Below are 26,809 nucleotides of genomic sequence, written 5' to 3' on the forward strand. Positions count from 1 at the left end.
GTCTAACGACATTGGATGTTTGTTAAATTGTCGCAAAGTTGCATTGAAACCTTCATGGACAATGCATTACAGTTCATATCCCAATTTCAATCCTGTTCACATGTCCTCCGAGCTTGCTGATAAAAGAAAGCTGGCAGAAACACTTTATTTGAACTCATTTTCATCAGGTAGTACACATGAATGTTTCGGGAAAAGTATATAATTCTAGTATACAACTTCACTGCTAGGCTTGTAGACGATGTTAGTTTGGCGGTTTTGTTGCAAATTTTGCTGAAAAACTTAAGCATATTGCTCTTCTGTTCAATTTCAACATTTCTATGACAAGTTTATTTAAGGTTATGGAAAGAGTATTAAAAGCCTTGGTTACAAAGGTAATCTTTATTGGGTTTGGAATAAACTTAGGCTACATTGCTCAACTTTTTTGGGGTTTACAGACAAAGAAGTTGATTGTTGTCAAACTGGTAAGCTGAACATATGAGATGTTTGGATCAGGGGGACGCTTAGGCGTCTGTAATGTTAAAAGGGCAGTTGCATAAGTTTCATGCCGCGTTGGCACTGGTCGAACAGTTTAGCATCATCAATGTCGACGATTTTCTTTGCCAGATAATTTACACATGGCTCAACGTCAGCCCATTCTTCAGTGCTTCAACTAGAGACATCTTTGATTTGTCGATGTTTTAAACTTGTTCATGGAAAACAGACACAAAGGATTGCATGTGTCTCAAATAATGATCACCCAAAATTTTAAAACAAGATGTGGGTTGTCAATGGATAAGAAATACGACTTTAAAGATGGATACTTTTGGAGCATTCTAGACAGGGTAGGATAAAAATAAACGCCATCTGGTTACGCTGTGGGAAAGATTTGCACCATGGTGTATAAACAGTTATTCAAACCAACACCAACTTGAAGCAGGTACGCTACGTCATTTGTCACAAAAGTAACAACGTTTAGTTGTCGCCAGCAAACGAAATGCATTTGTTAAACAGTTTTGTTTCCTTCAGTGTTCATTTGCAATAGTCAAAGAAGTTTTATATTTAGTTCTTCTGATATGAAGTAATTGAGACTGCAGACCTCCATTTCTTCAGTCAAAATATTGCGACGTCAGTCGCCACCAATTTGCATTGAAAGGGCAACTTATACATGTTATGAAAACTGTACACACAATTCCACAACAACATCATAACAACAATAGAAGATATACTAGACAGAGTCAATTTGCATTGATAAGGATGCAAAATTGGTCCACATCGTTTCAATTGTGCTTATTTTGCAAATTTTAATGCAGTCCAAATTCTTGCGCATTACACATTGCCGTTAAAAAGGTAGACCTAAAATCGTTTTCTTTCTGCGTGTGCTATGTTGGTAATGTGGCAATCTTGCCGCATGCTCCAGCTGCAGGTTAGTAAATGCTGTGGTTTGGATTATTTTCGATGCAGTTATGACTAAACTGCAACGAAACTGTAAGGTCATTTCCAAATAAAGATAACTGTGTTTGTGGACTGTTAGCCAACACCCCTGCAGGTGTCAAGTCAGGAGGAGTACATGAAATTAATTCATAATCATTCTCATCGTTAGACAAGATTTCATGTCCAGCTACTTGTACCTAATTATCCCCTAAATCAGTGGTTCTTAACCCCAAATTTTCGCTGATTTACAAAAACAAAAAATCTGCCACATTTTATAGTAATACATTCACTGGTCAATCCGAATCTGACCTTAAGATTTTTTCTGCAAGGTCTACATTTTTTATATTATGTTTAATTACTAAATTCATATTTTCTGAAAAATTGCATGATTTGTCATATGCCTTCTTGCTTATAGTCGAATAACCAACACCAAAACAAAAACAGGTTAGCACATTAAAACACAATGCTCACTAACAATTAATGAGTGGGAAAAGGTGGCAAACCTCGAGGGCTTAAAACATTCACGATATAATAGAAATTTTGCAATAACACAAAAACAGGAAATTAGAGGTTCTTAAACTTTTAGAAACGGCGCTAAAAAACTTGTGTCCCCATCCTGTTGCATAATAAAAAAGAACGGCAATTTGTTTGCATGTAACTTTCGTCATTAGGCTGCATTTTGGAAAACAAACCTTTTCCAACCGACAGCAATTGAGCTTGGTTGTGAATTAATCAATCCAACAATGAAAGCATACAGTTAGAAATCAAGCTGTTGTCGTCATAGCTCAAAGAGAGTTTGTCATTTCTCGTGCCCCCCAGTTTCAGAACCACTGGACTTGTGATAAATATATCAATTAATATAATATAAAATTGTTTACGACATAGAACTCTCAGCTATCGAATCAGTGAAGCATAACACTTTGTGACGTAATCAATGCTTCCCTCTTACTGTGCGTGCATTACGAGTCAACCCTTTTCAGTCGTACGTTCAGCGCCGCAACATGTCTTTATGCTGTTGCTGCCAGAATGTTCTATTTTGATTTATTCGTTCAATGAAACTTCAATATTATCAGATTATGCAGTTGTCGAGGTGTACAATTGATTCTTAGATTAAGAGAAGCGAAACAACGACCTGAGACTCATTTCACTTCGAGGACATTAAGCAATTCAACAGACAAACATTGTAATTGAAGTAGTCGTCCTTACAGGCTAAGGAACGATAAACCACCATTTCATTCCAGACTAAATAGTATACACTCGCTCTAAAACGCTCAATATAACTGAGTAAGATAGAAAAATCCTTTCAAAGATGTTTACTGATGTCACGTTTACAAGAATATTAAACAAAAAATATTTACAAAGTTGATAAAAGCACCCATAAAACACAACATGTTGAATAGAAAGAAGCTGGGAAGTTGAACACACAACCATTTTGGAGAATTGGTGACAGCAATTAAGCAACTGTACTTAAAAAAGTGACAATCATGTATTATGTGGATCTAGTACATAGTGCGCAACCACATGATGCTTTTGTAAACTGAAACCCATCTACTCAAACTATGTCGTCAACTGGATGTGTACTAGACCAGGGCTTCTCAAACTATGGGTCGCGACCCCAAATGGGGTCGCGTAATGAAATTTTGGGGTCGTAATTTTAGTCTAGTGCCGGTAGGTTGTTGTCTTGCCATGATGTCAATCTGAAGTGGCCAAATTTTTCAAAAAATCACATGGAAATGACTGCATTTTAGGGCCGTTATGTAAGCGGTCCTTGATGACTTTACAACCAGCCTGGCCTGTGCACATGGAAAAAGGCTATTAAATATTTTTATTGTCATGTTAATAGGCTATCCATTTCCAAGAAATGTGTTTTTTGACGGATTGACCGCAACCGTTGGTGTGAAATGTCGAACGATAAAATATAACCAATCGTAACAATTGATGCATGGTTACGTTATGATTGTTGTAACGTGCTGACCAAAAGTAACCTTACCACTCGCATTATGATTTCAGAGTAGCCTAGTAACTAGTTTCTGAAGGAACCTAGGCTAAAGTTCAAAGCAGTTACAAGATTAATTTAGTATGGATCAGTGGTTAAGCTTCGTAGATTCATGTGGTAACAATGGAAGCACAAAGAAAACAATAGATAAGTCAGAAAGAAAAAGAAAATATAATGACTCATTTTTGCAATAATGGATTTACTTGTAGTTATGAAGATGGAATAGATATATTAATATGTAATATTATATTAATAAATTATTGATATCCTAATTAACCCTAGTCTTAATAGACAAAAGAACTAACCCCGTTTTAATGTCATTAACGTGAATGTCCCCAAAATGGGGTCGCAGAACAAAAAAGTTTGAGAAGCCCTGTACTAGACCCAATTATTTTGGGCACGATATCTTTAACTTCTGGTTGAAACGTGGCTTTGGACCTGTTCAAGGCTAACCTTGTATATTGTTGTATCCAGCTTTGGCATGTCTGCCTAATAGGGTAGGCTAGCCAATGTGCGACAATATCCAGTAAGCGAAATTTTGCCAAAACTCGCTAATCAAATTTCAAGTTTTGGACTAAAATTTTGTGTGCAGCATTTTAAAGTCCTTCTCTGTTAACATGCAAGTTTCTACCTTCAAATTATCCTCATTATTCGTACTTGGTTTGATGCGTACGATAAAATTTTCCCTATACATGACAAAAGCTCTCCATTCGTTTGCAACTGTGACGAATCTGATTTTCCACTTTATTTTAAAAGCGGAAAAATAGCTACTGCAAAGATCCATCGGAATGTCTGTAACATTACCAGTTGCAACAAAGCTCAAATTACAGTTTTATTGTGCATTGCTGCCGGTGGTTCCATCCTGCCGCCTTACGTTTTATTTTCTGGGAAATCGACGAACCGTGTAAACGCTCTGAATCTACCTCGAAATTCAAGAGTGTTTACGACTGATTCTGGGTGGATGACTCAAGACGCTATTCATAACTGGATGAAAAATAAATTCATTCCGCACTGGCCACCAGCGGAAGAAAGAGGGGGTTTGTCTTGCTTTTACTAGATGGACATTCTTCACTAAAGGATTTTAGAACCAGCGTTCTCTGCAAAGATCACAAAGTGGTACTTTTTACCTTGCCCCCACATACGTCTCACGTATTGCAACCACTCGATAAAGGTTTTTTTGGCCCTCTGAAAACCAAATGGAGATCAGCTTGCACAACTTTTGTGAGGGACACGAAACCACCGGGGACAAAATTCACTTTTGGTAAAGTACTTATCACTGCGTTGCAAAAAAGTTCACAGCCAGCGAAAATGAAACAATCTTTCAAGGCTTGTGGTGTATGGCCGATAGACGAAACTGCTGTTCATCACTCCCAGACGATTCCTTCGCAAGGATTTTCTTCAGGGTCTGAGAATCCAATAATTTCTGTCGCTGCAATTCAGACATCACCTCCAGATGACAATGTACAGCCAGTTATTTTTAGCGAAAAACTCCCAATGATGTGTCGACGTCTTCCTGAAATGCTCCAATTACTTCTGCAACCACGCAAGGTTATTTTTCTACTTTTTAAATTTACCAGGTCAGAACCTATCCAACGATTTAGTATATTCTTTCGACCCGACTGCACCGGTGGAAGCCGACTGCCGAAGATAACATCTTTGATGGATCATTTGAAACGTATCCAGTTTCAACCAGTGCTTCGAGGATATTGCTGGTCCGTCAACCTCTTTTAATCCAAGTACAGTCACTGCAGAAACCCAAACAAAACAGTTTTTTGAGGCATTGTCTCCACTGAGAAGTAGAGCCCTGGCAGGATTAGAGTGTTTGGATGAAAAATGAAAAAGCATTGTTCAATAATAATAGATTTGAGAACAAGACTGAAAGTGAGGAACCGATGTACAATGCAAGGCTTACTTTAAAACACGCAACTGAAAACGAGATAAAAAATAGAAATGTAGAAATTGAGCATTTTTGCTTAGAACACCAGACATCCAAAGCAGCTAGGCGTGAGCTTTTTTATTACCCACAATTAATAAAGCAAAGAAAACAAAGCCCAAGACAAAAAAAGATTTACCCTTAAATGCACCCACTTGGATCCCAATCTCATCCAACATGAAGTCGAAAAGCTGAATTACCTTTGTCGTAACTGTGAGTGAAGGCATATCTGAATCTTACTTTTCAGATGACAATTTGAATTTTAGCTCTGGTTGCCATTCTTTCTGCTGTTATTTTGAAGTTGTTTCCTTTCCGTATTGTGATTCCGTTCAAACGTGTTATTTAAAATCATTCGTTGCGAATGATTTTGCTATTTTCGTTGAAGTTGAAGGTATTAATATTTTGGTGTATGCTGTATATCGTATAGTCTTATGTGTTAAATATTTATCGTTACATGTCTGGGCACGCTCTAGTTCAGGGGTGGGCAACCTTTTTGAACCCGAGAGCCGCATTGGTTGTTAAATTTTTACTGACCAGCCTAGTCATAAGAACTTATGACGTCATAAATAGTCTATTTCGTTTAATTGTTCCATATCTGCATTCCTCAATCGAAAAATATCATTAAATTTGGATAATTAACAACTTGTCATCAATGTTGGCCTAATAAGGAAAAGAAAAAGAGAGAAACGTTCATAAACTTGGTTCTTGGTAGCCTTTACAATTTTTTTGAAATTTTAGGATTCGACTAGAAGAGCCACAAAAAAACATGCCGGCGAGCCGCAGTTTGCCCAGTGCCCACCCCTACTCTAGTCTAACAAGAATAGCACCTTACTTTTCCATCCCTACAGTCAATGGCAAAAAATAACGATACGATTAGAAAGCGCCTTTGCTTACAATCAGCGTACAATACTAAAAAAGAATAAAGGTTATGGTTTCTATTGGAAACATATGTAACTTACTATATATTACAATATACTATGCGTTTATTTTCGAAAAATTTCTGCGTACAAATCTTTTTCACACGGTTTTCATGAAGACTTTGTTGGAAGTTTATTTTTCGTTAACAAGACAACTTGCTTCAGAACTATGTTAAGCACTTATGCTATGCACGCACCTCAAAATTCTAAACCTAAACCATGAAACAATAGATTTATCAGCAACTCATCACCTAAAAATAACAAATACAGTTGTAGAAAGTGTAAAGATGTCATGTTCGACTAGTCTTGGCCGCTACTGGCATTTGGAAACATCACCAAAAGATACACCGAGATTTTAAGCTGTCAAAAGCTGAAACTTGAATTTTCGGAAAAGCAATCAGATAAAATTTTCAATTAAGTTGTCTATTGCTCGCTGTTGGCTGTTGTAAACATTATTCCTGCTTCTCCTTTTAGCTTCCAGTCTGTCACAAAGCTATTGACAGCAAATTTTTTTCTGTCGGAAACCTTGATTCTATCAACGTTTAAATACCCTGGTTGTTCGTAAACAACGACGAAATAGCGGTGAATGCCGGTTTTTGGAGGCGGGGTTGGCGGCGCGTAATCTGTCAAGCAAAAGCAAGAACAAAATCATGCAAGTATTAGGTAAAATAATCAAGCTAACAATAATAACTAAGTTTGAAAAGTGCTGTCGCAAGTTCACAACTCAAGAATTGTGATATATGTGCAGTGCCAAAGAAAACATAGAAGTCTGTTAGCTCCGGCCATTGGCTATACAGGCCTACCGTACAATGTTGCTGTTACTTCACAATTTCACGCCTAAGCCCACAAAACTTTGGTTTGCAAAATACAAAAATAAGAAATCTTCTTACCCATGACCACTTGTGTTCGGTCAAAAGAAGTTACATTAAAACTGCTTCCAATGACACTGCTGGGGATGTTAACGACAGCCCAGTGAAGCCACGGTGCAGCAACAGGCGTTTCACGACTGGGAGCGTCTGGGTCATACATAAGGATGGTGTAGCTGGTTTGAACCTGACATGAACAAGGTCATGAATACTTTCAAGCTTTTCTATATAGGGCGAGCAACAATTTTGTGTAAACGGCTAAATAAAAAGGTTTTGAAAGGCGATGGCTAGACAAATTAGCCTACACATTTGTATTAGGCTACATAAATACACATAGTAGGTTATAACGAGCACTGCATTGAATCTGCAGGTCCGACAGATTCAATGAGTACGTCGCTGGCTACAGCCGAAAGGTCTTTCCAAACTTTTATTGCATTGCATAAGTTTTGCTACAACTTTCTTTACAATAACTTGAAACAACAAATGGTTGGTACTAATACTCTAATAGTGACGTCATAACCAAAGTGACGTACGAAAGATCGCAAAATTCGGTACCTAATTAATGTAATTATTAATTAAGTATAATACGTAACCACGCATTGCTCAGTCATATTGCATACAAGAGAAGAAAAGCAATAAACAATTCTTCCTGAAATTTTTCGTAAAACATTTATAGAAGTTTATGCGAGCCACGTAAAATGGCTGCCGAAGACGCATCCTGAGCAGCGGACGGTCTATTGAACGTGACGGCTGTACTAAATATGCTTTAAACATTGTAGGCCTATAAGAAATTTAACTTATGCTAAAGTCAGAAATCCTAAATTTGTTTGCTCTTACATCTTTTGCTCTCGGTAAAGTTACTGTGGGGCTTTTCATGTTAAGACTTTGACCTGAAGGAACAAAATATTCGTAGTCGATACTTCTCTCTTCATTTTCGCAAATCTCATCAAGTCGTTCAAATTTTACGGACAACTGACCGTCGCCACATTCAACTTTATCGTAGGTTGTGATGTCGTTGAAACCGAAATCGTTACTTTGTAAACCAGCTGCATAACTCCCAGCAATAATTATAAGAAACAACGCCAAAATATAATGACTGACCATTTTTGTTTAGTTCGATGTCAGCATAACAAGCTGAAAATTAAGTTCTCGTGCGATTTTGACATCTCTGTAGCAATTTCATTGATCGATCTTCGGTTTCAAGTGGTTAATACAGCCCTTCAAGCCCTTGTATGTCCTCATCTCTATAACATCCTTATACAAATTTTTAAAATGTGAACGAAGTTCAAAAAAAAATATTTGAGAATAGTTTTATTTAAAACTTTCCTAACAAGTAACAAGAGTGCTTTTCAAACAACAATTCTCCGAAATCCTTGAACTCATTGACATGAACAAGATCCCAGCCAGAGATGTAAAAATCACAGATTGATTAATAGTGGTAGCCTACCTATTCCATTTACGAAGAAGATTGATTACTACAAAATTCCAAATTATTGTATGTATTAGGCTACCTGGTGATATTATTATTTCAGTCGTCTGTAGAATTGAAATAAATTACGTTAGCAATAAAATGAGCATTACTGTGGACAAATGTTGTCAAGGTTAATGAAAGTGCAAATACACCAACACTTTGACTGCAGAAAATTTCACGATCGATCTATTTCGTAATGACGTTGTGGTAGCGTCCAATTTTTTGGCGTATTTTGGTCAACCAGCGTTTTTACAATAGTTGTAAATAAATATGATTAATGCTATCAAGGTGTCATTGGACTAGGGCACTAGGTATTAAGGTGAATGCTTTTGTTGCCACGAGACTGTCGCAAAATATGTGCAATACAAAAAATTCTTAGTCGAAAATAAATGGCAAATGTTTTGATACCACTCGACTTTTCTTCAGTTGTACATACAATTATGGCACGTCCCTTTCTGGCATGTTCGGGAGTCACAATATATCTAGTTGCCATAGACGCTTTTCTTGGTTAATTGACTGTCATCGGTACGTGGCCTACGGTTTCAGGTTGCTTTTCATTTTTCTAATTAGCTGACTACGTGATTGAAAGTGATACTTTCATTAGCTTAGGCTGCTGTATGTAATTACTGTTGGTGCGACATATTAAATTGGGTAACCTATGGACATGTCAAATTTGAGCTAAAAGCTGAAATTGGAAATCAAGCAGCCTATAGTTTAGTTCGTATCTTGGGTAGTATGCTTAACTGACTTACCGACGGACCAAGCATTCGTTTAGGCTGAAAAGTACGCTTCCGCCTTACTGCTGACTTTGTAGTGCACATAATACATAGAACCCTTGTCAAAACCTTTTTACCTAGCTTATATACTGTGCGTTATAGCCTAGCTGGGGAATTTAGTCAGTATTCCAGGATTGAATAAACCTAAACTCTAAATCCTACAATGCAGAAAATAATGCGGCAAACAATTACACAACTATAAATAAATCAATAAGCATAATTAAACAGGATATTTCATACTACTGTAAAGGAAAAGGAAAAGCATCATAGTAAACTAAAGTAATTGATCGCTAAACACAAAACACTTGGAAACAAGAAACAATTGAACAATTAAGTAAAGCGCCTTACGGCGAATGCTTGCTGAAGGCACACATAGAGTTGAATCCATGAAACCCTACTGGATAGTTTGTATGATAAATATTGCTAAAACCGGCGCGAAAAGTTGGTTTTTGCTCGATTTTTGGGCGCAAAAATTGCTGTTTTGCCTTCTATACGATACTAGACCTATAAGTATAACTGTATAACATTAGCCTTGCACAAATTTTAGCATTACATTTATTGGCGCATTTATCCAGCGAACTGAAAGAAACTTTCTAACTTTACCAAATAGTTCTAGTTTGTGTCAGAACCACATGTTTGTTGTAAAAAACACAGAACGCAAAGTTTGTTACAAGTTCACAGGTGTGGTTATAATTATTTTATTACTCATCGCACAAATTTTTAAAACAAATGTGTCACGCTTTTATGGATCAGTCAGACTAGCAGTATGCCGGCACCACTGGAAAGTACAGCAGTTGGCGAGGTAACCATCGATTCCGCCAATTCGTCAAGTACTGATACATATCAGCGTGATATTTTGACGCCGACCTCCTCAAGCATTAGAACACAATTTCTTTTTAACTTAAAAGAAAATTTAATGTAACATGTTGTTATTATAAGAATTTTTCCGAAGTGATTAGGCCTAATTATTTATCAAAACATTAGTTTAAAATAGAAATAACCTATCGCTATAAAATATCATTTTCTGATCATCTTTTATCTTGTCAAGAAGCATTTTACATAATTATGGAGATTACGAAGTCAACCTCTGCTATGCTCAGTAATTATGAAGTCCTTAAGGTTTTGAATGATTACGCCGCAGAACAAAAGGAAAATAAAAGAAATGACCAGAACCTGTCAACAATAACGTACGAAACGCTCAAGTACTTAAACGAGACACCAGCTGGACTTCAGAATGAAGAGATCATTCCAGAAGTTGTGAAAGCTTTATCTTCTTTCGGTTTAACAAAAGCAGAAAAACTTCAACTGATTAACTTGCGGCCTACGACTGCCGTTGAAATTTCACTAATTGTTGAAGAAAGTGAAGAAAGAATTTCGGAAAACCAAATTGAAGAGATCCTTCGAATAATCTCCCAACTTCCTGCTCTCGAGGAGGAGGAAGAAGAAGAAAATGAAGAAGAACAGCAAGAGTGAGGACAAGAAAGCTGATGCTCTGCAAGATGAAGATGATATTTTGGTTTTCAGAAGTTATCACCTGATGAGTAAAGATTGAAATTGGGACTGAACGTAACAAATGCGGTTGATGGTGATAATGTTCCGACGGGAAGCTTTATGATGATTATTTCTGATTCTTCTTCTTCTGAAACCTCGTCATAAATCTGTGTATGGCAATCTTTCTGCAAATAACAGTTTTTTCAAAGAGAACTAGATATTGTTACACAAGACATGAAGGTCTCCAAGTATAATATTAGCTCAATATTTTCGCTTTAAAAATTGGTAATGTTTTCTTTCCTTTTATTTTACAATGGATTGATGCATATCAAATTAAAACGAGGATCACTTAATTGTAAAAATCTAAGCTGCCATTATTCTGTCACAAAGCCTCATTTCTTAAAATGTTGTCACAGTTCGTTTTAATATGCAAATATTATTGGATGAAGTGATATCGCATGTTTAAGGCTTGTATTTTCAAGGATTTTTTAACAGTCACAGATATATTTATAATATATTATCATATTATTTTTGGTAGTTCTACAATGCCAGAGTGTTGGGATATTTTATCCTGTCATTGGCAGGTTGTATCATCCATAATCCGAGCTACCAATATTTGCTTGTGATGTTTAAATATGTCATTCCATCCAGTTTACATTACCTTAGGTCAGAGTGCACAACCTTTGGGCAATTTAGGGCAATGCTGCATGAATACTGCCAAAATTCATGATGTAACAATGCAATAGAATGTTCACCAGAAGACTGCCAACATGTATCACAGCACTGAAGAGTTGTTGCCATACAGATGCCCATCCTGTGGAAGTGAGAAACGCTTTCGGAGCCTCATTGCTCTCCGTCTGCACATGTCCATCTTGCACGAGAGTGTGCCTGCAGTCGTTTCTCATAAAAGGTCCGAGTCTGTTATAGAGCCATGGAGTAAGGATGGACAGCAACCTGATAATCAGACGAATATATTGGTAGGGAATGTCACTCTTCACCTTATTAAACAGTAGATTTTGCATTTATGTGTGTTTGGCATCCACCTGTAATCCTATGTATAAATACGTTTTTTATAATCTGTTAACCATTACGTTGAGATAAACATTTTAGGATATTTTTTATTTGTTTGTAATTAAGTGTTGTTAGACTGTAGTCTACTTCTTGTTGCACAGTTTAATTTTGCAATGTGCATATTTATCGCAGGATAATTGGGAAAAGATTTTGGATTCTACGCGATCGGTTGAAGAAATGTATGACAAGTATTCCATGAAAATAGACAACGTTCTCGGCAAGTATGACAAGTAAGTTTCTGTATTTTAACTATTTTACACTGAATAAATAAGGAACTAATAAAAAATTTTCACGTAGTAGGCCATTAATACAGTTTGTTGGAGCATAAAAAGTGCATCAGTAGACTGGTTTCGTGTTATTATTGAAGTACTTTGTGATTACTGCGACCAAAAACAATTTATATGAATCAGTAGTAATTGTAAATTTGTTACTTTTTTCATGTTTCCATAGAAATATTGAAACTAGTTAGATGAAGCATTAGCGTCATAGGTCTTGGAAAAATGAAAATGATTGTAAAAAAATAATGGATATTACACTATAACTTGAATTATGACTGGGAAAGAAAATTAGTGAATTTGACATTCTAACTGGCCCTCACAATCTCCTTTAGCCATAACTGTATTTGTGTTTACTTCTTTAACATCATAAACCTTTTGTCCTGGTCGGATTAAATCAATATTGACTATACCTGAAAACACTTTATTTAACCATGTTAGGGGTGTTTTAAATCCCAAGCACAAAAGAAAGTGATTTTTGGACAAAAATGTCTTCTCTTTATGTTTCTCTAAGAACTGTTTATGGCGGACTTGGTGATGGCCTTTTGTTTGTTTTGTCAAATTAAGATTTACTACGCGTCTTCTTTGTACACAATGTTACTATGCTATTTGTATAACCTGTGCTCCTGTTTTCAAATCGATGACATTCCCATTGAGCTTGCCGTAGGCTAGTATTTGCCGATTCCTTCCAACTAATCGAGACAGAATGTACGTCGGATACATAATTAACAGAGAATATTACAGGGAAGCAAAACATCTTGAAGGAAAATTGAGGCTTGCTCAACAGATCGAAGAATTGAAGAAGCAGAAAGAGCAGCTTCACAGAATTAAGTCCAATTGGAAAACTGTTCATGGGATTTCACAGCTAGTCAAAGACACAGATGAGGTCATAAAGAGAAGGTATGATTTTATTATCTTCTCATTCATTGCTGCTTTGTAAAGTAGGCCTACCAAAAACTATACTTGTATAGTTGTATTATATGTAGTTGTATATATAATTAATTTGGTTTGATTGTTAAGGTTTATAATGCACTGAACCTATAGCCTTTGAAAACCTAAAGACATATCATGTGTATTTACATGACATGACATGTAATAACTATATTTACGCAATATAGTTACTATAATAACTGTATATGCGCAAATAAATTTTTATGTATTTTTGGCTTATTTTTACAAATGCTATCGCCTTTGTGTATTTCTCTATTAGCATTGACCCTCAGACAATGGCAAAGATTCAAACCGAAAAATCTACAAATAATTCAAACAACAAGTCAGTCCCAGATATTCAGGTACTATATACCATGCATAATTTATTTTGCATGTACATGTGCAGGTTGAATTCATACTATTGTGTATATTGTGTTTCTGCTCTTATGCCATGCCATGCATAATATATTTTCTGGTACTTAAAAAGCATTTTTTTTACTTTCCGATTAAAATATTTTTGCGGCAAATATTTTTTGAAATTTTCTCTCAGTCTATGATATGTCGACTCGAATATGTTCATTCATACTTAATATCTATATAAATTATTGTTTATTTTATATGTCGAAAGTCAAAAAATGAAGTTGTAATAGCCAAGCCCAATTCCGTTGATAAATTGGATCTGAGTGTTCAGCTTGCAGCACAGTACAAGGCTCTCGCTATCACAACTGAAGAGAAGTTGAACGAGAAGATAAAGTAGGTTTAAACATATCTCTGTCCTTTCACTGTATGTGGAACCATTGTAAATTAAGGCTCGCTTATGGTCATGCTTTTGATGGGCATGTTTATAAATAAAATAATTTGTACATCATTTCATTGCTGTATTTTCTCGTTAATGTCGTGGGTTGTATTGTCATGGTTACTTGAACAGGTTTTATTTAAAGCAATAAAAATAGTTTTTATGATATGACATAAATAATTATAATCATGTAAAGCATTGTGCATCCACATTATGATTCAGTATTGATAGAATATCACGTCAAAACCCTTTTACATTCAGATCTTCTAATAGGTTGAAGTTGTTTGCTTGATCATAATTTACATTAATTTCAAAAATCTTCGCACAGAGAGGAAGAAAACCTTCGGAAATACATCGAGGCAACAGCTTTAAAAGAAGTGAAAGCAAAGAAGAAGTTGTCGGAATTCATGGAGAATTTGCTGACACGAGCTGAACAAGCAGAACACCAACTCCAGGTAGTTAGTGTCAGTTGGATTTAAACTTTCCTGACAATTGGTTACCACCTATTTAGAATAAAACATTGGAGCTGTTGTGTTTATAAATTAGGCTTTTTCATATCGACATGAGCACTGGTATAAAATTCCTTGTTTGTTTTTGTTGGCATCAGCTTTATCAAGACAATGCTGGACTCAGTTCGACCGCAAAAAGCAACAGTGTTGGAAGCAGGTTAATATCCTTAATCCTTAACACGTTTTACAGCACACACTATGTTGTCTAATCGCAACATTCATTTAATCCAATGTCATTTTAGACCTAACAATTCTCGCCATAAAATATCACGCAATGATCACAAAAGAAATAGATCTGAAGTAAGCAAATGTGCTTAACAGGTTCCAAAGTGGTGATGTTTGAGGCTGTGTATAAATTTCTAAATGTTGATACAGTACTTGGTGTCATCTGTTGCATACTGATTTAATTAAAACCGTGTTCATGGTTTTTAGCAAATACCTCAATCTTTCTTGCCTCATGAATCACAATTGAATGACTCCGGTATTCAACTGAATTCATCCGGAGAACAACAATTAAAGAAGAGTGGCCTTGGCAGAACGTATTGTCCATATACTTAATTGTTACAATTTCATTTTTAATGATCTTTTACCTTTCAATTATGACAGCCTTGTTTTTGTTTTTAAATCCATGTCTTCTTTTTTCTACTAGACCAAGCAATGATGCATATGTTAACGAAATTCTTGAAAGGCCAATCAGTGGTCAAGTTCAAAGAACTGACAACCAAGGTCTACTGGATGTTAAGTCACTAATGCCGTTTTCCAATGTCACAAACAAGGTAAGTGGATTAGCTGGATAGCACTTTTGTAACGTACTGAGAGACAAAGCAGTCTTTTGAAAAGGGTGATTCCACGTTTTATTTGTAAATATAAGTCATTTACACCTTTTTGAAACATTTTTAAATATTAACTGACAGTTTGCATATTATTGACATGGCTTAACTTATATAACCTGATTACATTTAACGATTTGATTAATTATACTTTTACTCTTACTATAAAGGTTCGTTGTGCTTAAAACATCAATATCTTAAGTTTTCGAATGTTCCTAGAATTCGGACATGGCGGCTGATCGCCGGGTGGCGCTGTTCTGTGTATTTGCACAGTTACGCTCGATCGATCTGCTTCGATGCGGCATGGTTTGTCGAGAATGGAGAGAGACGGCCCGACACCCTCAGCTTTGGAGTCGGATTCATTTTCATGATGTTCGGACTGATGCAAAGGTTTGTGGCTTTAATATCTTTTTCAACTGTATCTTTGATGCCTTAATAAACATATGAAGCATTTCGCCGCCACTGTTTGTCAAATCTCAAGAAATCCTGGAGTAAAATTTATAAAATGAGAAGATACTGGTTTGCTAGCAAGAAATACTTTTTGAAAAATCAGACATACCCTATGGAATTGTAACATTGTTTTTATTCTTTCAGCTCTTTGGACTTATATCCAAATGGTCGTCAGATACTTGTTACTTCAGTCTAAGCAATATCCAAAGTCCCCATAAAGACCAAAGTCTTGGAACAGGTAGGATGTGTTTTGCATGATTTGAAAATGATGTGTACAGTAGTGCAATATGAAATTTTATGGTTCAGGTTCTTTTTCTTGTTGTTTTTATGTTTTTACTAAGTTGTTTGTTTTTTTAAAAACTTGTCTTAAACGCATGTAAGCTTTTAACTTTCTTTGTTAAGAGCCATTTGCTTCATCATGCAGGCTACTTGGAAGAAGGCTTGGAGATGATTTTGAAATCTTGCGCAGAGAAATTACTCGTTATTTCATTGGACCAATGCGATGAAGTTCTAACAAGTCGGGTTCTGTTTTTAGTCAGTTGTTACAACAAGTAAGAAATCTACAAATACTTAATCACCAGTAGATTGCAATGTTTGGGTATCAGATGAAAAAAACATTGCCAAATACATTTAAGGTAGTAGCAGTTGAGATAGTGGATTTGTATCATACAGGTATATATTTTGCCTAAACTGCATCATCATTATTTCGAGCGTGTATAGAATATATACAGTAATTTACTTATAAGGCAGTAAGTTTGATTCTTAAAAATTGAGAAGTTCAAATGATAGCCATCGCTCAAAATCATTTAATTTGCAATCTATTTTGTCTAATGAAATCATTTTGCTAGCAAATTGGAACTGACAAATAACTCTGTGTTTGTAAATTGGTTGCCAATTCTTTTGCAGAAATATCAGAAGTGTCACCTACAAAAGTGCAGCGGACCCACTAGGCCATCAGGTGGCATGGGCATTAGGCTCGTCGTGTCGTAATATTGTGTCGTTGGAAGTTGCCCCCTTACAACCGTGGTAGGTGCACCCTTTTATAGAAAGAAATCCGCAATACATAATAAGATCAAGAAGCTTTGTGTTGTGAAATACTTTTTTGTTGCACATTTCGCTTGAAGGTTGACTTCATATTTCTAAAATATTTACACCTTAGATTTCTTAGCTTTTTTCTAAACCTGTCGTTACTCAATTATGATAAATATGACTGACTATTAATAATTACGTGGAATGAATAACTTAGCTTATTTAACTTAATTTTTTATCGACGTCGTAAAAATATGTACAAGTGTTCTTTTTAAAAATAGTTTGGTCCGTGGCTTGTTCGACAATGGCGTGGCACGGCTACTGAGTTGGTGTTGGCCTCAGCTTCAAGCATTGAGCTTCGGTGGCGCAGATATTGATGGCGCTGGCTTACTGGCTGTGGGTACGTTCATGAAGAATTTTAATCAATCACAAATAACCCACTTTTTATTTTTAACGGAAACAGGTTATCGCTTTTATAAATATCGATTATATGTTACATTTTAGCGCTCAATTGTCAGCACTTAAAAGTTCTTGAGCTGTTCCACGCAAGGGGGGTCGCGGAGGATAATGCCAGAAGTATTTGCAAGCATGGTTTAAAAGGTGGGGATCATGTTAAGCTTAAGTCTTACTTAATCTTTAACAGTACACACTGACACTGGTAAAAAAGAATGGAGTTTATCAAGAAATGTTTTTGGACAATTTGTGAAGTGCTATCAATATTTATCTACCTCTTAAGTCTTGAAGTTATTGATTGGATATTACACTATAAAGCCAACTTCTGTGAGTTTTGTGTGAGAAACTGTTCAACCAGGCTGAAGTAAATCAATATTTCAGAACTCCACACCCTTATTTTCACCCACACCCCTGTACAAGCGGCAACTTTGCTGTGCTTTCTTCAGACTTTAAACTTACATTCGCTCCATGTTGAACTGACGCAGCGCGATTTTTTCACCAAGTCAAAATACAGAAAGTTTCAACCTGAATATGCAAAGATATCGAAAGCATTAAAGGTAAAGAGTTTGTTCAATTTGCATAACTTGATGTTTATAAAAATACTGTAAATGTTCTATTTGCAACTGAAGGCAGTTAACATTGCTCATAAGTCATAACCAAATAGATTTTGTTCAACTGTTCTCTGGTTGTTACATTGTCAACGTTATCTTGAGCAAGCCATTGTTTTCTTTTAGTGTCTTAACAGAACAGTAAAATCTGCTTTTGTTCCAACTGTACACTCTATTATTTTATATATTTCCACAGGGTGTTCAAAAAAATCTCAAATACAAGGACGTTTTAGACATTACTTGGTCATAGAGAGCTGATGCTTCACAATTTGTTTTGCAAAAATAAAGCGAATTTTATTTCAGTGCAATTATACAACCGCAGTATCGGCAGTGCAATTTCCCTTTATGCACTGCGGTAAGGAATTGACTAATAGCTGCCATGGTACTGATTAGTTATTTCAGTTTTTTATTCAAGCACTCCAGTGGCGTTATTAAAATTATTGAGGCGTAACTTGACAGGTGTACAAAATGGTGTTAGTATGGTTAGAAGTACTTTTAGTCAGAATTTACGTTCGTGTTTGGTATCAGCGCTGTGTCATTATGATTTGGTCACCAGTTAAAACTGTGGGTTATTCTATGTTCCTTGATGTTTTTAGTATCAGCTGAATGGAAACAATTCTTTTATTTTTTCAGTGTTTTAATTATTATCTACTGCTGTTGCACATGCATATCGTTATCACTGTAGTCTATTAATAGTCTTTAGAGTTTTTTAATAAAATATGGTGTTTAGATTTCTGTCAGTCATAATTTTTGGAATTCATTAGAAATTCGTTTAATTTTGTTACCAAAAAATGTACTATCGGTAAAAACCAATTTTTACTGAAATTCATGCGCAGAAATCAAAATCAAATAATCTTGTTTGTACTAAAAGGAACAGGTTTCATAACTGGAAAAATGACATAATAACTGTTTACTCAGGATGGCGGCATTTGATTTATTGATGACATTTCTCATTACGGTCACATATCAACTAATCCATACATGTTTGTTATAAGCAAACGCAATCTTGAGATCAGGCTATGTCATACTTACGTAGTTTGAAAATTTAAGGCTCAAATTATGCTTAACCTAAAATATTAGGTAGACGAGTGTGTGTATTTGCACAATAGAGACGCTTATTAATGTGCGCGTGAACAAGCATGGCTGGTATTATGCTTATATTTCCATAAAAATTAAACTCGGTAAGCTTATAATAAAACACATAGTGAGACACGAGGTAATTGCATGAAGGTGGGTTAAACTTTTGAACTGAACTTGAAGATTTATTGTGTTGGAGGTCTCACAGTTGTGCAATTAATATTTCAACCACAACTATCACTTCAATTTCACTGGTCTTTGCAGTTTTTCCAGTGCTCAACTGATATAACTTTTATCAACTGATTTGCACACTCATATTTCATTTATCTAACCTTGTGTGATAAACATAATAACACAGTGTTTTCTTTTTAAATTCACGCTTGTCGTAGATGAGAAAATATGTCGCTGCAAACATATTTATTGTTAAATATTTTCTTGGCAGTGAGCCAAACAAAACGAAATAACATAAAGTAAAGAACAAGCAATATTCCTTCAGAAAAACCTTTTAGTCCATAGTGAAACAAGTACATGCTATTTATTGTGTTAATGATAATTATAACGTTGCTGACAATGAAGACGAAAAAAGTAGAAAATTAAACAATAACAACAGCGGTATATTTTTCCAGATTTTTTCATAGCAAGAAATTTCTTGGCAACTGGAACATAAACCGATGTGTGAAAATACAGAAAAGAGCAAAGATGACAAAAACAATTGCAGCTAAGTTAATCTTTTTTCCCAGATTTTTCCTTCTTAAGAGTAACAGATTGTGCAACCGGTATAAAAAGGCGACGATATTCCAAAGGAAGAATTTCCTCGATTAAAACTTTGAGGGGACGATCTTCTGTGATGAATCTCTGCCTGTAGTAAAATATTTAATAAAGTGGTGGATGTTTTAGTGTTTTGATTTTCCCTTTGGTTTTAAAAAAATGGTTTGTATTTATTGTGCTAACTATACATTGTCTGACCGCACATAAACAAGTGTACAAAGTTGGTAAAAATATGTTTACGCGTAACTCATTCTTATCATTACAAAACCATGCGACAAGCCACTTACCTTTTCATGACCACTTCCATGTCCTCAATGGTTATAGTTTTCCTGCGTGCATGTAAACAAACTGCCTCTAAATCCCGGCAAAGATATTTGAAGAATGATGAAAATACATCTTCTACTTCCTCAATAGCATCTTTACTCAATTTAGTCGCGCAATAGTGTTCCATTATCCCTTTTAGTTGTGACCGAGGGATGATTGAGTCAGATCGGTTCGATTTCTGCTGCTTTGCCTTTTTCTTAGAAGAGGAAAATAATTTTTTCAGTGACGGTGTAGAAACAGTTTTCTTTAATTTCTGTGTGCTCTGAGGAACAAAAGTTGATTTCAAATGGCCGGAATTAATGCCAACGTCTGTCCTTGGCTGCTTGGAGGTAGATGTTGTAGCATTCAACTGATGTGGTTGTGATTCACCGATATCATCCTCCTCTAAGGGTGGTGTCCTGTCTTCCTGATCACTATCTTTTTGTAAAGTTTCGCTGTGAATGACATTCCCAGCATTATCTTTATCTGGCTCCTGTTGATCTTCCAATGTCACATTTTCAGGAGGATCATTCGGAATATCTCTTTTAGACTTGTTATTCTGAGTGGCATTGTCTTCATCGTCTTCAGACATCCACTCATCGCCTGCATCTTCCTCAAGTTGCTCTTTCTCATTTTCTTTGTCCTCTTGTTTTTGCTTTTCATCTTCCCTTCTCAGACTAAACTCTGATGATGAATGATCATTTTCTTCAACTAAATGCAAGCCATCCTCTCCAGTGAGTACAGTATCAGATTCATGGCCCTCAGGCACATCAGTTGTTACAGCGATACCCCCTTTGCTTTCCTCAATTTCATCAACTGACCTTGCTGTGGTACCGTCACCGACATTGATTTGAAGCAGATCACCCATTTGTGGAACTTCTTTGCTCATCTCCCTACTTCCACTTTGCTGACTCTCATCATCGTTTACTTTATCTTTTTCAGGTGCTGCTAAACTTTGATTTGATGATTTATCTTCAGCTAACTTTGGTTTTCTTGTGGAGGAAAACATTCTTTTTATAAAACTAATACCTATATAACTATATTATCTAAGGTGCACATCTCATTTATGTATAAATAAATATTAAAAAATGATTAAAAAAGTAAAAAATTACTTTCTGAATTGTGACAGTTTTTCCTTTAATCGACGTCCATATTCCTCGGCACTGACGACGGGTTGAGATAGTTTGTCCAGATCTATCCGCCTTGGAATAAACAAAGCAACCATGAAAACAAGGCTAACACAAAAATGAAAGATATGCTATCTGAGTTATTCAAGAGCTTATAACAGGTCCTGCAGTCTTTTACTGATAATTTCAACCAACCTTTTTCGTAACATCGGCGATGTTATGTTCATTTCTGAAGTATCTTCTTCGACAGAAACGTTATGTTGAACATTTTCTATCGAACTTTCGTCACCCTTCTCTTTATTCTTTGGATGCTGATTTTGAGCATTTTCTTCATCTAATTTCAAGTCGTCCTCACCACTGAGTACAGGATCAGATTCACGGCATTCAGACGCATCAGTTGTTACCGAGATATTGACATTATTTTCTTTAATTTCATCAACTGGTTTTGTTGTGGTACCATTGCCGATATCTTTGTTAACATTGATTTGAAAAACATCACCCAATTGTGGAACTTCTTTGCTCATCTCCCTACTTCCACTGGCACTTTGCTGAATCTCATCATCATTTACTTTATCTTTATCAGGTGCTGCTGAACTTTGATTTGATGATTTATCTTCAGCTAGCTTTGGTTTTCTGATGAAAGCAGAGCATTCTTTTTATAAAAACAATGACTAGATATATATATATGTATAGACTATAGAGCGGGGTTGTTCGAATAGCGGATCGCGATCCGGATCTTTTCAACTTTTTGTGTGGATCTTCAATTGTAGCCTCAAAAAAAAACTTTTTACAGTATTTTCATGTGGATACTAATTGTCAGTGTTGAAATTAATTTTTTGAATTTATAATAGCATAATTTTGCTCCCTCTCAGCATTGAAGCGTATCGTTTTCGTTTACTCATTTACGCACCACTAACTCGACTAACTATTCTCTTGTCTTCTCTTCGCGCGGTCAGCTGGTTTTCTGCACAGCGGGGGGGGCCACGGCGAAACAAGAAAAACTTCTAGAAATGTATCACTTGTACAAATACTTAATTTCTTTCTTTGGTTTTACAATTATGATATATACAGGAAGCCAGATGTTTTTGCTACAAACCTGTCAAAATCCGATCAGTTTACGACGTATAGTTTTCAAGTAATTATCGATTGAAAATGTATGTGCAGGGTCGGCCACAACCTACTTAAAATAGTAAAGTCGCGAGCCCGGTTAGGATAGGGTTAACACAAAGGCAAGAAAGCATTGAATATTGAACAGAAAAAAAAGTTTGAGGCTGCCATTCTGTAGCACACTTCACTTTTGACTTTTACATAGTTATTATTATGTTGTAGGGTACATTTTCATGAATAAAGCACCATAAAAATTAAAGCATGTCCAATATATTTCCTATTCGTATTTAGTGGATCATCATGTTGTCAGGTTTGGTTGTGGTGGATCATGGCAGAAATCATTTGAACAACCCTGGTATAGACTGTATACATATCGTCCGTCTAAGATGCACATTTCATTTATGTAAAAATAAATACTAAAAACGAAAAACTTTACTTTTTAAACTGTGAAAGTTTCTCCCTCAGTCGACGGCCATATTCCTCGGCACTGACAACGGGGTGAGATAGTTTGCCCAGATCTATCCTCCTTGGAATAAAACAATCATGTAAACAAGGCAAGACAAAACAACAAGAATGAAAGATATGCAATCTGAGTGAATCAAGAGCATATAACAGGTCCTGCAGCATTATGACTCATAATTTCAACCAACCTTTTTTGTAAAGTCGGTGATGTTATGTTCATTTCCAAAGTATCATCTTCGTCAGAAATGCTAGTTTGGACGTTTTCTGACGACCTTTATTATAAAGTCAAAGCAGTCTAAGGTACAAAACAGAACAAAAAATACAAGATAGCTCAATAAAGATCACTGTTATAACTCACTTTTTCAATTTCGCCAAGTTTACTTCCAATTGTTTTTGAAAGTCATCAGCACTGATCACCGGTTTAGCATTAAATATCCGTTCCATAGCCCGAGTTCTAAACACAACAGTGACCATTCACATAAAACCTTTAAGGCTAACACTTCTTCAATCTTTAAGTGCTTTAATTTAATTTTTATGTAAAATAATCTAGACTTTTAGTAGCCTGCAGATGGGTGCTAAAAATACAGACATACGTTGGACGCTTTGGAGGAAAAAAAACATCGCTTGAAGTGTCACTATCAGTGATATCTTCAGAACTGAAAGAAAACAGTGTTATGGTTGAGGTGTGATATGCACTACATACTGTTTTATCGACCTTCAAATTTAAAATTTGTAAAAAACTTATGTGTCTTGTAACTGGGTCAAAATGCTTTGAAATATTAATGTTTAGATAATGAAAGTTAACAAAATGAAAAGACAACAATTTAAATAATAATGAAACAAGTTGTACATGCTTGGAGATGGCTCGGGCTTAACCTTTTCTACAACCACTTTCTTTTGTTTTTTAGGCCGAGCAACTGTTTGCATCACTTCCTGCTGGGACATGACATTTTCCAAAGCCGTGCGTGGAGTCACGGATTTATCCAGTAGCGACTCTTCATTTAAAAGCGACCGGAGTGAGATTTTCCTACAAAATTACAAACTGTTTTTCTATCTCCTAACAAATCATGACAAAATGGACAGGTCATTTGGTTTGTGTTTACAATGAAATATTGATCCTCTGCAGACTAATGAAATATAATAGTATAATAGAATACAATATAATGCAATGCAAAGTATATAGTACTAATACATACACGATTTTATCACCGTCTAACTACATATAAATACCGTGAGAAATGAACTATCAATAATGTATATATTTGTACACGCAAAATTGTATGGCTGAAGGCATGCACGTCTACATGGCTTCAACCAAAACCAAGTCTGTTTTCCAGTTAAAACTACATTATCCAGTCATCATACTCTTTTGTCCATTTTACCTTTGTTTGGATCTCCGAGAAGATGAACTTGACTTAAGTTTTCTTTTGTTAATGGGAGTACGTGGCAAGTCTATTGCTGCATCCTTTTTACTTCTGGGCATTTTTTGCTGATTCTGTCAAGATTTGGTTACAAAACTAACTCGCTAAAATTAGCAATTTATCTTCACGGTCTAGGCTATAGCCTATGTGTGTATTGCAGCCTATATGAAGCTAACGGAACTCAGTCTTTCAACATGAAATAAAAAACAATTTAATTAATATTCTATCTGATAATTAGCCTAGTAAACAACTAGCCTAAAACAGGCAAACTTATAAGCTAGCCTATTATTCTTTATACGTTGTACAATAAAGCCAAAGTCTGCATGAGTGTAGTCTAAGCCTGGCGTACGTCTTTGCAACAATTAGCATAGGGTTAGGTTAATTGCAGAAAAAATCTGGTTTCCATTTCCGTTCAGTCAGCCATGATAATCATTCAATCGCTCACAAACGTTTTCGTTGCGAGACTGCAAAATTTTTTTACCACTGTCATTCTGGCAGAATCCTAGCAGAATCATACTATCCAAACGAACAACAGTGTTTCCGACTCCAACATTTTCAAAAACAGAATGAAACAGCATTTTAAAACAAAGCAGACAAAGTTTAACGCTTCCAATCATCCAAGTTAAAAAAACAAAAATTTTAGACACATATTTTAAAATTAAAAATGATGGTAACACAAAACAACAAGAAGGAAAAAAACAACAAAGTATACACACAAAACGAGTTTCAAGAGATGTGAATGTTGTACTCCTCTGTCACAATTAAAAAACAATTTGAATACATGACGTAATAATGAACAAAAGGAAAAAGGCCTTGTTGCAGATTCTTAAAGAAGATTTCCTCCTCTTCACGATGGTGACCTTGAAATCGATCCCCCCTGGCCGGAAAGTTCCGAAATTCACAAAAACGCGACAGGTACTAAGAAATGCGATAAGACCCCCAAAACGTAAAAAATGCCGTATTTATTAAATGTTTCATGTCAATTCTGCTGAGTGTTTCCGGAGGAGGTGTGAATTTTTTATTGCAGATTCTTAAAGAAGATTTCCTCCTCTTCACGATGGTGACCTTGAAATCGATCCCCCCTGGCCGGAAAGTTCCGAAATTCACAAAAACGCGACAGGTACTAAGAAATGCGATAAGACCCCCAAAACGTAAAAAATGCCGTATTTATTAAATGTTTCACGTCAATTCTGCTGAGTGTTTCCGGAGGAGGTGTGAAGGGAGCAAGGGAGAAACGTAACAGATACAGGGCAAAAACAAGTGTAGCACTCTCCTCCTTCCCACAAAATTGTAGGCAATCAATAAATGTTTTACCCAGGAATATAACGCATGTCTTACAGAAACCAACGAAGTAAAAACTAGCAAGTGAATAATGCAAAAATGACGTGCAACAAACGATCACTTAAATAGACACTCAAACCACAAGTAGTGACACACTTAAAATGTAAAATCTTAGTATAAACAAAAGAATATAACAATATAAAAATATATAATCTCAATATAAAAACACGTATAAAAACACGAACACAAAATCACAAAAATTTGCTATTAATAACTACATATACGTGCGTGAGTGAAGTGAAAAGATGCGTCTATTATCGTATTTTACCTTTCAACATCTGGGTAAAAACAAGGTCTACGTTTAATGCGTTGTGGAAGGTTTGGAGAATGCAAAACATCATCGGTTACTATACTGTTATTCTGAACTGCGTTCTGAATATTTTCCGGCACTATGTACACCCCTGGTCGCAGCTGATAATTATAGTAGTCGTTATTTCCGGTTCCGGACTGCAGCATGCACGAAAGTGATGGCGGTTGTTTGTCGGATCTGTTGAGCAAGAATTTTGCCCTTCATTCTCGCTCACACCTTCTTTGCGATTTTCTATCAAATAGTTTGCAGGAGGAATAACTTTTTTAACAACATAGGAGCCTTTATAAGGCTAGTGAAACTTTCTTGTTTCATCTTTTTGAAGAGTTTCATCACGCAACATGACTGCATCACCTTCTTTATATTGATCGTCAGACGCCTTTTTGTCGTAACGCTTCTTCATTTGAAACCTACGTTGTTCCAACCTTGATTGAACTGTGTGGTGAACCAATTTCATTCGATCTTGAAGATGAAGGATGTCTTCACACTTTGGAGTAAAAATTGGTGCCTTACTAACAAGATCTGCAGGCAACCTAAGATTATTTCCAGTGAGCAAGTAATGAGGAGAAACTCCAGTTTCCTCGTGAACACTTGAATTGTAAGTAGCGCTAACCAAGAAGAGCGCGTCATCCCAAGAAGTTGGGTCAACCTGAACATAATTTTTTAAAATCGCAATTATGGTCTGATTGTTTCTTTCCACAGCACCGTTTCCCATTGCGTGATACGGGCTGGTTCTTGTCTTTTTGCAGCCCATTAACCGTGAGAGCTCTTGAAAAAGAATACTTTCAAAATTCCGGCCCTGGTCGGAGTGAATTGTTTCTGGGACGCAATGTATCGTCACCCAACGGTGGTAAAGCAAATAAGCAGTATCTTTGGCATTTTGGAATTTCATTGGCCAACACTGCATGTATTTTGTGTAGGTGTCACATACGACAAGAATATAACGGTTGTCGTTTCCTGTTTCGGGTAGACCGCTTAATACGTCGATTTGAACTTTCTGCATAGGTGTATTTTTCTCTGATGGAACTAATGGGGCAAGAACAATCCGCCTTGGTACTTTTCTTAAATCGCACAAGCAACACTCT

At 35.9% G+C, this 26,809-nt stretch overlaps 4 protein-coding genes across 5 annotated transcripts; 2 read left to right on the forward strand and 2 right to left on the reverse strand.

Moving 5' to 3' along the window:
• Positions 1–6,474: 6,474 nt before the first annotated feature.
• Positions 6,475–8,298, reverse strand: LOC143452246 (protein D2-like). Its single transcript, XM_076953135.1, has 3 exons — positions 7,960–8,298; positions 7,147–7,309; positions 6,475–6,879 (listed from the first exon to the last, which is right to left on the reverse strand). The coding sequence occupies exons 1-3, from the start codon at positions 8,224–8,226 to the stop codon at positions 6,680–6,682; spliced, it is 630 nt and encodes a 209-aa protein (XP_076809250.1). The 5' UTR covers positions 8,227–8,298; the 3' UTR covers positions 6,475–6,679.
• An 813-nt stretch (positions 8,299–9,111) lies between these two features.
• Positions 9,112–11,351, forward strand: LOC143452748 (DNA-directed RNA polymerase III subunit RPC9-like). Its single transcript, XM_076953824.1, has one exon. It carries the CDS (start codon positions 10,435–10,437, stop codon positions 10,840–10,842), a length of 408 nt encoding a protein of 135 aa, XP_076809939.1. The 5' UTR covers positions 9,112–10,434; the 3' UTR covers positions 10,843–11,351.
• Positions 11,352–11,516: 165 nt separating this feature from the next.
• LOC143452747 (F-box only protein 41-like) lies at positions 11,517–18,520 on the forward strand. The gene is made up of 18 exons (XM_076953823.1): positions 11,517–11,837; positions 12,064–12,161; positions 12,951–13,106; positions 13,417–13,498; positions 13,765–13,889; positions 14,261–14,387; positions 14,540–14,598; positions 14,684–14,741; positions 14,874–14,980; positions 15,091–15,217; positions 15,491–15,661; positions 15,866–15,959; positions 16,146–16,272; positions 16,628–16,747; positions 17,032–17,150; positions 17,255–17,350; positions 17,585–17,760; positions 18,008–18,520. The coding sequence occupies exons 1-18, from the start codon at positions 11,631–11,633 to the stop codon at positions 18,059–18,061; spliced, it is 2,103 nt and encodes a 700-aa protein (XP_076809938.1). The 5' UTR covers positions 11,517–11,630; the 3' UTR covers positions 18,062–18,520.
• Positions 18,521–19,336: 816 nt separating this feature from the next.
• LOC143452651 (uncharacterized) lies at positions 19,337–24,290 on the reverse strand. 2 transcript variants are annotated; one of them, XM_076953697.1, is made up of 10 exons: positions 24,038–24,290; positions 23,506–23,682; positions 23,249–23,311; positions 23,014–23,109; positions 22,844–22,927; positions 22,630–22,719; positions 21,282–21,719; positions 21,072–21,161; positions 19,944–20,951; positions 19,339–19,747 (listed from the first exon to the last, which is right to left on the reverse strand). In XM_076953697.1, the coding sequence occupies exons 1-10, from the start codon at positions 24,136–24,138 to the stop codon at positions 19,612–19,614; spliced, it is 2,283 nt and encodes a 760-aa protein (XP_076809812.1). In that variant the 5' UTR covers positions 24,139–24,290; the 3' UTR covers positions 19,339–19,611. The 2 variants fall into 2 exon arrangements, with proteins under 2 accessions (XP_076809813.1, XP_076809812.1); XM_076953698.1 differs by lacking the exon at positions 24,038–24,290 and having other exon boundaries at positions 19,337–19,747; positions 23,532–23,657.
• Between the last annotated feature and the right edge of the window lie 2,519 nt (positions 24,291–26,809).

Source organism: Clavelina lepadiformis, chromosome 4, assembly GCF_947623445.1.
Source record: "Clavelina lepadiformis chromosome 4, kaClaLepa1.1, whole genome shotgun sequence".
Classification (NCBI taxonomy): Eukaryota; Metazoa; Chordata; class Ascidiacea; order Aplousobranchia; family Clavelinidae; genus Clavelina; species Clavelina lepadiformis.

Bases quoted from the DNA above. Each gene is read 5' to 3' on its own strand.
- LOC143452246 (XM_076953135.1), bottom strand. From the start codon at position 8,226: ATGGTCAGTCATTATATTTTGGCGTTGTTTCTTATAATTATTGCTGGG. The intron at 7,310-7,959 runs GTAAGAGCAAAC...TGTTCATGTCAG, and splicing joins CTTTACCGAGAGCAAAAGAT to GTTCAAACCAGCTACACCAT. The intron at 6,880-7,146 runs GTAAGAAGATTT...TTTGCTTGACAG, and splicing joins CCGAACACAAGTGGTCATGG to ATTACGCGCCGCCAACCCCG.
- LOC143452748 (XM_076953824.1), top strand. From the start codon at position 10,435: ATGGAGATTACGAAGTCAACCTCTGCTATGCTCAGTAATTATGAAGTC.
- LOC143452651 (XM_076953697.1), bottom strand. From the start codon at position 24,138: ATGCCCAGAAGTAAAAAGGATGCAGCAATAGACTTGCCACGTACTCCC. The intron at 23,683-24,037 runs GTAAAATGGACA...GTAATTTTGTAG, and splicing joins TCTCGGAGATCCAAACAAAG to GAAAATCTCACTCCGGTCGC. The intron at 21,162-21,281 runs GTTGGTTGAAAT...GTTTATTCCAAG, and splicing joins TCGCCGATGTTACGAAAAAG to GCGGATAGATCTGGACAAAC.
- LOC143452747 (XM_076953823.1), top strand. From the start codon at position 11,631: ATGTATCACAGCACTGAAGAGTTGTTGCCATACAGATGCCCATCCTGT. The intron at 12,162-12,950 runs GTAAGTTTCTGT...AGAATATTACAG, and splicing joins GTTCTCGGCAAGTATGACAA to GGAAGCAAAACATCTTGAAG. The intron at 14,981-15,090 runs GTATTGTCCATA...TTTTTCTACTAG, and splicing joins AAGAGTGGCCTTGGCAGAAC to ACCAAGCAATGATGCATATG.